The sequence below is a fragment of the Pelobates fuscus genome, chromosome 2 (genome assembly GCF_036172605.1).
Source record: "Pelobates fuscus isolate aPelFus1 chromosome 2, aPelFus1.pri, whole genome shotgun sequence".
NCBI classification, from domain to species: domain Eukaryota; kingdom Metazoa; phylum Chordata; class Amphibia; order Anura; family Pelobatidae; genus Pelobates; species Pelobates fuscus.
This window is the reverse complement of record NC_086318.1, coordinates 267,779,798-267,790,229: the sequence shown is the minus strand read 5'-3', so window position 1 is coordinate 267,790,229 and position 10,432 is coordinate 267,779,798. Positions and strand designations below refer to the sequence as shown.

The 10,432-nt window shown below is 38.6% G+C and overlaps 1 protein-coding gene across 4 annotated transcripts in view; it reads right to left on the bottom strand.

Annotated features, from left to right (window-relative positions):
* Positions 1-344: 344 nt before the first annotated feature.
* Positions 345-10,432, bottom strand: part of GNG4 (G protein subunit gamma 4) — a 232,627-nt gene continuing 222,539 nt past the window's right edge. For all 4 annotated transcript variants that reach the window (XM_063441243.1, XM_063441244.1, XM_063441245.1 and 1 more), the window contains exon 4: positions 345-2,116. In XM_063441243.1, the coding sequence (XP_063297313.1) occupies positions 1,988-2,116 (129 nt within the window). In that variant the 3' untranslated portion in view covers positions 345-1,987. The remainder of the gene's footprint in view (positions 2,117-10,432) is intronic.

Genomic DNA, 10,432 nt, shown 5'->3' with positions numbered 1-10,432 from the left:
TCTAAAGTTGTAAAATATTGCACATTATCTTCTTTGATAGCCTATGCCCCAAATAAAAAAGCAGAATGCAGCCCAACATGGGGATTGTGTGGTAATGTGGATGTGCTCTGGAAAGCATAGATGTTCAAATCTGACCGCTATGGAAATAATTTGCCTCTGATGATCATGCCAAGAATGATTTGAAAATTGTTCTTGGTAAAAGTGACTTGCTCACTGAGTGATAATACCAACAATTGGATAAGCTAGATGACGAGAGGAACTGGAAGGACAAAAGTACGGCTAAGTCAACAGACACAGCAGAACAACTACACTCAGTCATACGAAAAAAAGACAAGTCAATGAAGTGAAATTATTACAAATATCTGTGTTTACTGGTCAAGAAATCCAAAACAAACACAACCAAAAAGAGAAACTATTTCCAATTTATCATTGAAAGAGGTAAAGTATCCTCTTTACTTCAAAATCATTCACAGATATTTTATGTATCACTGTCAACTTGAAGTTAGATATCATCAAGCACAAGAGTATTAAAAACGGAGTGCAGTGTGTTGTAAAATACGTCTCCTGTGATATTTCTTTTTATTGAACAAACTCTGAATCCACTACAAATGTTGGTTTGTTATGGAAAATTCCAATAAATGCCCCTCTTAAAGTCAGTTGGTTCAAGTAAATATGTTATAAAAATTACATATACTATGAAAGTTTCAGTTTTATAAATACTCAAAAAGGCATCATTCTAGAACTTCACTACAAGCTTTTTTTTTTCTCAAGCATTCAATTACTTGTTAGCATGTACAGGTAGCAGTTGACTATGCAGGATATTGCCAAAATGTTGTTCACATACCACAACACCTACCTAGGCAGAGTATGGAGTGGATATTGTATTCCTCAGTCAATGACAGGATGTTTTCTACTAAAAAAAAAAAAATCTAAGCATTTCAAAATCATGACTGAGTTTTTTTCTTAATAAATATAGTAATACATTTCATAAATTCAAACATTGCATTCATTTAACTAGAAGGAGAAACGAAAAACAAATCTAAGTTATTAATTACAAAGGTAACAAAATGGCTAAAACCTTATAAAACTGTTTCCATGTCTGTTTACCATTTTATATGTAGTTTGGCATAGAATAAATATTTTCAGTAAACCTCTCTAGGATTTTTTTTTATAGGTGTATTGTAACACTGTTTAAATGTCTTAAAAGAAAAAAATCATAACTTCCCCAGAGGAACATGTGGCTGAATATTAGTTAGTAGTACAATTACATGCTGTTTACTACTCCTATAATCAAGAAAATTAGCTAGCGCAGTGATTACTATAAATAATCTTGAGCTACAAAAAAAAAAAAAAATCACATAATTTGTGTGACAATTCCTTGTGCTTCTAAAAATATTGATACATAGAACACATGCCAACATCCCTTCTAGGGATGATAATCTTTAAACAGAATCTCCCGCTTTCTTTCTTCCCATAATTGGGGATTTTTTTTTTCCTTCTTCTGGAAAGTCTCTTAAGAGTTGCTTCACCTATTCTTTCTCTGAGGTTACAAGGCTGATTAAAGCTGCCTTTAGTTTACTAGAACCATAGTATTTAATAATATTAATAATATCCAAGTACTTTACAATATATATTGAAAGTGATTAAGAAGGGTAACTGAATTGACAACTGATTAATGTCACAATTACTATTATTTTTATCTACCTGGGGAGGATGAAAGCTGAGATGACTGTGCTGGGGCTAAAACATACAACATTGAAGTTTGAACAGATTATGCAGTCGATACAGTCAAATGAACGTTTCACATGATAAAAAGTTGTGTGAGTCAAAATGTTAGCTGTTGAAGCATCCGCTACAAAAGGATATACGTATATATTTCATAGAATGTTTGTTGGCATGTATGCTATGGTGTCAATTTATAACCCTGTAAAAATCATGTAATGCTATTGGCATGCATAATCTCTATTTAAACTTGACTAATACAAATTCAAAGAATAGTACAAAAGAATTTTTTCTCCCTAAATGGATTTTCTGATGCAGGCACTGGAAGAATAAGTGGATCTTCTCTAACATGAGCGTCACAATAGGCCATCAAATCTGCTGCAGCCTTGGAAACCTAGAACATAGAAAGGGATTTTTTTTAAACAATAAGCAGAAATCCACAAAGCTTATATAATACATAACCTGCGTAAATATATTTAATTAAAATAATCTGTAATGTGTAAGCCCAAATAGTTTAAAGCAGTGGTCAGCAACCTATTTCTGCATGACAACTACTGCATTCTCACTTGCATTGTTTTGCATTTCACTTCTTTTTCAGTATCCCCAAAAGTGCTACCCTGCTCTCAATTCTCACTTACATCGCCCCCTCTCTTTTGCTACTTGCCCTAAAGTGCCATCTTTTTTCTCAATTGTCACTTACACTCTCCATCTTATTTTGAAGCTTACCCTAAAGTACCACCCATCCCTCAAGCCTAATTTATACGATTTTCTTTTGAAGTTTACTATAAAAGGCCACCAGTGTTAATTTTGTCGACTAACAAGTTTAGTCGAAAATTTTTGAGATTTAGTTGACTAAAACAAACAATTAAGATGACAAAAATACGACTAAAACTAAAATGGCATTTTAGTCAAAAGACTATGATTAAAACTAAATTGAAATTTGCTGCCAAAATTAACACTGCACAGAGGGGCTGGGGAAGTGGCAAAGGAGACAGCTTTAACTAAACCCATTAGATATTAGTCTTATCGACTAAAACCTCCAGTAGATTTAGTCAACTAAAACTAGACTAAAATGAAAACAATTCAGATGACTAAAACAAAAATGGATTTATATTCGAAAGACTATAACTAAAACTAAATTGAAATTTGCCACCAAAATTAACACTAAGTGCCACCCTTCTCTCATTCACATTGCCTCTCTTCTTTTGCATTGTCCTTCTCTCAATTCTCACTTTTTTTTTTTTTTTTTTCTTTTTTTTTAATTTTTTTTTTTTTAAATTCTTTATTTTTGTAGTGCCAAGATGGGTAACAAGCATATAAAGACAATTAGTGCTATACATAAAATATAAGTTAAGGATAACTTTAGGGTATCAACATATGTCAGCGATAAGGCACCTTTTATGATAATAACATGTTGCATTGATGGAAAACTGTACATTGCACAGTAATGTTGAAGAGTGTCGTGATATTAGTGTGGTTGCAGTCTATTACTGCCCTTCACATAGGGAAGGCCAGCTAGAACGTGAGGAACATGCTAGGGCTATCACTGTGTATGCATTTGTACGTTTGCCACCGATAGCCGGCCGCAAGGTGGGTTGCCGGGAGGGACATTTTAGTCAGTGAGACTGCCAAATTTTGGTTCGGTGAATGAGCCACGCCAAGGCATGGAAGGGAGAACTTAGTGGCAGGTGGGTAACCGAAAGTTTTGGTTCCCAGGAACCCCAATGCGGGTGTTTAATGGACATAACGGTGTCCTGTCAGCTTGTAAGGGCTGTGTTGTGCACATAAACAGCGGAAGCGGATTGAGCCCGGTGGGGAGTTAAGTAAGCTCCATATCCCCGGAGCCTGTGGGGGGGGGGGGTGCATTTCAGGAGCGCTTGCTGGTTATAGCGCTTTGCACAAAGGCATGAACTACCCTCGTAGGGCCGCTTGTCCCGTGGGACTTATCTACGGTTAGGTGAGTCGGAGCGTAAAAGGAGAAAAAAAAGAAAAGAACATAAACATAAACAAAACCAGTTGCATGAGTATAACAATGCATAACGCAAGCATAACTGTAGGCTGTGTGTCAGCAAAAAGAGAGTCTGTCCATGAGGCGCCTCATCCTGGGGCCTTCGAGTTGGCGGGCGTAAAGACCGCTACGTTGTCGACATCCCACACGTGTGTTGAGCCGTTCTGACTGGTGGTGGTGGTAGCAGTCAGTCCCAGGGAGTGCAGAAAGTTATTAGCGTCGGACAGTGAGGTGAGTCTGTGTTTTTTGCCACTTCTCTCTACCACAAGTGCCCGTGGGGTCCCCCACCGGTACGGAAGTCCTGCTGTACGCAGTTGAGTCGTCACCTCCTTGAATGTGGCGCGCCACTGCAGTGTAGATCTGCTGAGGTCCTGGAAAAAGCACAGTGCGTGCTGTTCAAAGAGGAATGGTGATTGGCCTTTAGTTTGCGCCATGAATATGTCCTTGTCGGTTCGTGTTCGAAAGCAAACAATGACATCCCTTGACCCCGAGGGTTTGGTTGTGAGGCTACCCGGGAGGCGGTATATCCCGTCAAGCTGCATACCTTTAGCCTGCTTGGGTGTCAGTGTAGTGGAGAGTAATCTCCTGACGTACTGTGGGAGCTCTCCAGCATCAATGTTGTTTGGGATCCCTCTAATTTTGAGGTTGCGCTGTCTTGCCGCATCTTCCAGCTGTCCCACCTTCGCTGTCAGCTCTGCACATGCGAGGGTTACTCCCTGCAATTGGGATGCAGTGATGTCTTGTTTAACCCCGAGGCCGCGGACATTTTCCTCTGTGGATTGTATCCTGCCTGCTAGAGTGCTGAGGTCCGTTTTCAGGACCGCCATTTCAGAGGCTATGTACGTTTTGAGTTCCGCCACCATCGCGGCTATGTCGTTTTTTGTAGCCAGTTGCGGGTCGGATTGCCTCTGGGGGGCAACTCTGCCACTTCGGGTGTGCAGCTGAGTCTCTTCCAGTTCAGGATCTTCCTCCTCGGAGGCCGATGTGGAGCCGTGAGGTGTTTCTGCCCTGCGGTCCGCCATTTTAGGCCTGGGTGTCTGGGTGAGTAAAAAGCTAATATCTCGGGTGTTGTGCTCACCCGAGCCCCGAGATTTGCGGGAGTGTTTGCCCATGTTCTCCTGCTTCGGGTAATGTTTTGGGAGCGTATACCCGTTATTCCGATCGGGGTAATGTGGGTATTCAGTCGTTTTCGGCGTCGGAGCTCAGGGTGCATGCGACCGCTCCGTTAGCTAGCAAGCTCCGCCCCCCTCAATTCTCACTTTAATGGTGTGGGAGAGCCATGAGGAATGATGTGCACACAGATCATAGATCATCACAAATCACTACACTGAGAGGCACCAAGAGCTTTGTTTAGAACTCGGCTCGAATCTCTCTCGACATTCTGGTGTAGAAGAGTGCCTGAAGCCCATCATTTAAGAGAATAAGGTGACGGGCCCATATAGAGCAGGGGTCAGGCCTAGCAAGCGAGCTGTATGTTACAGATTACATCAAATGTAATAAAGTATAAAGAGGTATGGGCAGTTGTCTGGTAATTTGCAAATATAAAATAATAATATAAAAAAAGTTTAATTTATTGAGATACAGTTAACAGTGGTTTACAAACAAGTCTTGGATTACTTCATTAACCCCTTAACCCCTTCAGGACGGGTGACGGACGAGGTCCGTCATCCAGGGGATACCCTTAACGACGGATGACGGACCTCGTCCGTCACGCGGTAAAATTAACCCCAGATCGCCGCAATCGCGGCGATCGTGGGGTTAATGGTGCTCCGGTCTGCCTCTGCATTAGAGGCAGACCGGGAGCACCGGATCGGGCTGCCCCTGTACATGTGCCCGCTCTGACAGCATGTCTGAGCGGGCACATGTGCTCTGCATACTCACCTCCGCCTCCCTGCACTTCCGGGTTCAGTGTGAAGTGCAGGGAGACGGATCTTCAGTAATCCTGCCCCCTGGTGTGAAAAAAATAAAGTACAATTAAAATCCCACCCCCCTTTACCCCCCCTTTACCCATATTAATAAAAAATTAACCCCTTCCCTGCCAATTGATCACTGGCTACAGTGATCAATTGGCAGGGATTACATTTTAATATGATCTGATTTTTTTTTTAACCCCTGAGGGTTAATTCTTTTTTTTTTTTTCTATAGCCTGTGATGTCTACTTTATATAAATATATACTTTTGTGTGGCAATTTTGTTTTCTTTTATGGCCATTAGGCTTACAAGACAAACATACCAAATTCTAAAATCGCTCCACATTAAAATTTTATTTTACTCCTTGTGCTTTGTGACCTGTAACTACCAAAAAAAACTGAAAATCCCAGACACATTATATATTCTGTAAATCAGAACAAATAAATGAATTTATTTTTAATTACTTTCCTTAACCTGCACTAATTAGGCACACATTATGATTGCAAAAACTGTAAAAAAAAACCAATATTTTTCATTTTTTTATAATAAGTAAGCATTTATATATATATATATATATATATATATATATATATGTTATATCAAATTAAAGCCCTTTCTGTCCTTTAAAAAACAGTATATAATATGTGCCGGTGCAATAAATGAGAGAGATGCAAATTGCAGTTGAACGCAAACAGCAAGAAAATGCAAAAATAGCTTGTGTCATTAAGTGTAAGTCAAGCTTCTGAAGCTGTGTCCTTAATGGGTTAAGGATCGGCCTGTTTTTGCGATGTTTGTACGTTAAGGACCAGAGCAGTTTTAACACTTTTGTGGTGTTTGTGTTTAGCTGTAATTTTCCGCTCTCTCATTTACGGTTCCCATACAAGTTATATATTGTTTTTTTCAGGACAAAAGGGGCTTTCTTTACATACCATTATTTGTATTATGTCATATATTGTATTTAAAAAAAATAATAAAATATGTTGAAAAATGTAAAAAAAAAACATGTTTTTTGACTTTTACTTGAAAAATCTTTTACTTATCTACAAAAGCTAATGAAAAAAACTGCTAAATAGATTCAAAATTTTGTCCCGTGTTTAAAAACACCCAGTGTTTACATGCTTTATTGCTTTTTTTTTGCAAGTTATAGGCCTATAAATACAAGTAGGAAATTGCTGTTTCAATATATATATATTTTAAATGTATCAATAGTGACATTGTAACACCGTTATCTGTCATAAATCCCCGAAACACACCTAACATGTACATATTTTTTAAAGTAGACAACCCAGGGTATTCAAAATTGGGTATGTCCAGTTTTTTTTAGTAGCCACCTAGTCACAAACACTGGCCAAAGTTAGCATTTATATTTGTTTGTGTGTTAAAAATACAAGAAACGCTAACTTTGGCCGGTGTTTGTGACTAAGTGGCTACTAAAAAAGGCTGAACATACCCCATTTGCAATACCTTGGGTTGTCTTCTTTTGCAAATGGTATGCCATCATGGGGCTAATTCTCATTCCTTGGCTACCATATGCTCTCAAAGGCAACCTAACCAATCCGACAAATTTCAATAAAAAAAAAAAAAGTAAAATCAAGCCTTATATTTGACCCTGTAACTTTCACAAACACTATAAAACCTCTACATGTGGGGTACTGTCATACTCAGGAGACTTCGCTGAACACAAATATTAGTGTATCAGAACAGTAAAATGTATCACAGCAATAATATCCTCAGTGAAAGTGCTGTTTGTGTGTGAAAAATGCAAAAAACTTCAGTTTCACTGACAATATCATCGCTGTGATATGTTTTACTGTTTTGAAACACTAATATTTGTGTTCAGTGAAGTCTCTCGAGTAAAACAGTACCCCCATGTACAGGTTTTAGGGTGTCATAGAGAGTTACAGGGTTAAACACAGTGCTAGCAAATTAAATTATCTGGACTTTCGGCCTGGGTTGGCAGGCAGGTCCCTCAAATTGCAATCATTAAAATTACTTAATTAGGTAAAAATATTACATAAATACGCACGTAGAATTTTAATATATATACATATTTATATATTTGACGTCTACGTGTATATTTATGAAATTATTTATGTAATTATGTATATGGACATATGTATATTTCGTATGGTTTTTATTTATTTATTTATACATAGATATATATATCATTACATTCTAAGTGTATTTTGATATAAATATATACATATCAATATCAAAATACTGTTAGAATAAAATTGCATATATATATTTTTATATTATTTTTTGTGATTTATTTTTATTAACATACTTGTATTTTATAATATATATATACCATATATATAGTAATTATATATATTGTATATATTCGTGTGTAATTTAAATATAAGTGTATTTTTATATTAATATACGTATATATAAATCTAAAGTCAGCACAGACAGTCCCCCTGCAGGCAGACACATGGACCCCTATTGCGGTCATGTGATCGAGTGATCACATGGCCGTGGGGTCCTGATCTGCCGAGGGGGGAATGCCCGGGCAGACAGGCAGTCCCCCTTGACCGGGTGGAGCACTGATCGCCGCCGCAGGACCGACGGCGATCAGGTAAGTAGCCCAAGACCGTTATGACGGTTCAGGACCGTCAGCGGTCCAAATGCACGTTTTACCGCTGACGGTCCTGAACCGTCAGCGGTCCTGAAGGGGTTAAATAAAAATCATGTTTCATAATAGTTTTCCTACGGACAACTAGACTGCCTTAACAGAATCAATGTTTTGATTGCATGCAACTCTTCTCATTAGACTACCAGAAAAACACAAAATGTACTGAAACACATTACAAATTTCCCATCATTTAGATCACAGCCTATTTATAAAAATGTGGCACCTCAATAAAAAGCTAGTTGAGGATTGTACCCTACAAACAGTGGGATGTAAGGACAGGAGATACAAAGCCCCATGGGCTTAGTGCTCTGAGTTTATTTAGCACAGCATGAGTGCATCTGATGTGGTATTTCTATACCTATATAACACTTGCAGCTGACTCACTGAGCTTGCTCACTTGCTTAACCCCTTAAGGACATATGATATGTGTGACGTCATGATTCCCTTTTATTCCAGAAGTTTGGTCCTTAAGGGGTTAAAAGTAATCTCTTTTAAGTAGGCTATATTTAGATCGGTTTAGGTCCAAAAACAGCAGGAGTTGGAGTTCATATACAGGAGTTTAAACGAACAAGGAGTTTAACCCCTTAAGGACACATGACATGTGTGACATGTCATGATTCCCTTTTATTCCAGAAGTTTGGTCCTTAAGGGGTTAAACCAACAAGGTAAATATTGTTTTACTGTCTTACATACTTGTGTTTTTGGTAATTGTGGAAATGGGTGTTAGCAAGATTGCAGGTTTCACTCAATGCACATCTTGTAAGAAGTATGCATGCCTGGATGAATCTGTCCATGGTCCATACCTCTATGGCAGGTATGAGCGGGTGGCTTCTCTGGAAGCTCATATTAGAGATCTGGAGAAGCAAATCGCAGCATTGAAAATATTGAAAGGGGACTTCTGCTCACTCAGCAATGTTTCGTGGGGGCCTCTACAAGAGTGGGAGTAGAATAGACAGCTGGAGAATAGGCATGTAGCTAGGTGGAGGAAGCTGTTCCTTGTAACAGCTGAGGGAACAGCCCCTATAGTATGGGTGGGGCTGAAAATGTAAGAATGACTAGACAGGTTGTGGTGGTTAGGGACTCTACTATTAAGAGAGTAGATAGGGTAATCTGCCACTCTGATCATCTCAACCAAACAGTTTGCTATCCCTTGGGTGCTCAGGTCCAGCATGTTGCTGACAGAGTAGATGGATTATTGGGAGTGGCCTGGCTGTCTTGGTCTATATTGGTACCAATGACAAAGTCAGAGAAAAATAGAGGGTCCAAAAGAGTGAGTTTAGGATATTAAGAAGTAAACTGAAGAAAAGGACCTCCAAGGTAGTATTTTTCAGAGATATTACCTGTGCTGTGAACTACAGTAGAAAGGCAGCTGGAGATTAGGGAGTTTAATGCATAACTTTGGTGTAGGAAGAAGGGTTTTGGCTTTTTTTTGTGCTTGAATACAATATTTATAGCTGTGATAGATTGCACCTAAACCGATGAGGGTCTGCTGTGCTGAGGGAGATTTATAACTAGAGGTTGAGGCGGGTACACAGAAATCTACAAAATGTAGATAGTACAGAAATTAGCTTTAGCTTTACACAAGTGGGGGTGGAGATGGGGGAGGGGAAAGATCAAAACAGAAGAAGTATGTAATAGTAATAATAATAATTAACAAAATGTACAAGTGACTCATGATAATATTAAGTGTATGCTTACTAATGCAAAGAGCCTAAATAACAAAATAAGGGAGCTATAGGCAATAGCATACACTACGCAGTATGACATAATAGGCATAACGGAAACATGGTGAGATGAGAAACATGACTGGGCAGTAAACTTTTACACATTAATTAGTATTGCATAGAAAAAATAAAAATAAGAATAAAAAATATATTTCAATTCTACGTGCATATTTAGGTAATTTTTTTAGTCCAGAGAATTTAATTTGCAAACCCTATATTTAATCCTGTAACTTTCCAAGACACCATACAACTTGTACATGGGGGATACTGTTATTTTCGGGAGAATATTATGCCTCGTTTCCACTGAGCGGATCGGTTCGGGTTGGTACAGTTTGGAAGGTTTAGAATGGACCAGCCCATTCTGGTGAGCGTTTCCACTGCAAGTCAGACCTTCAGGGCCATGCAGGGTTTAGAAAAAATGCTCTTCCT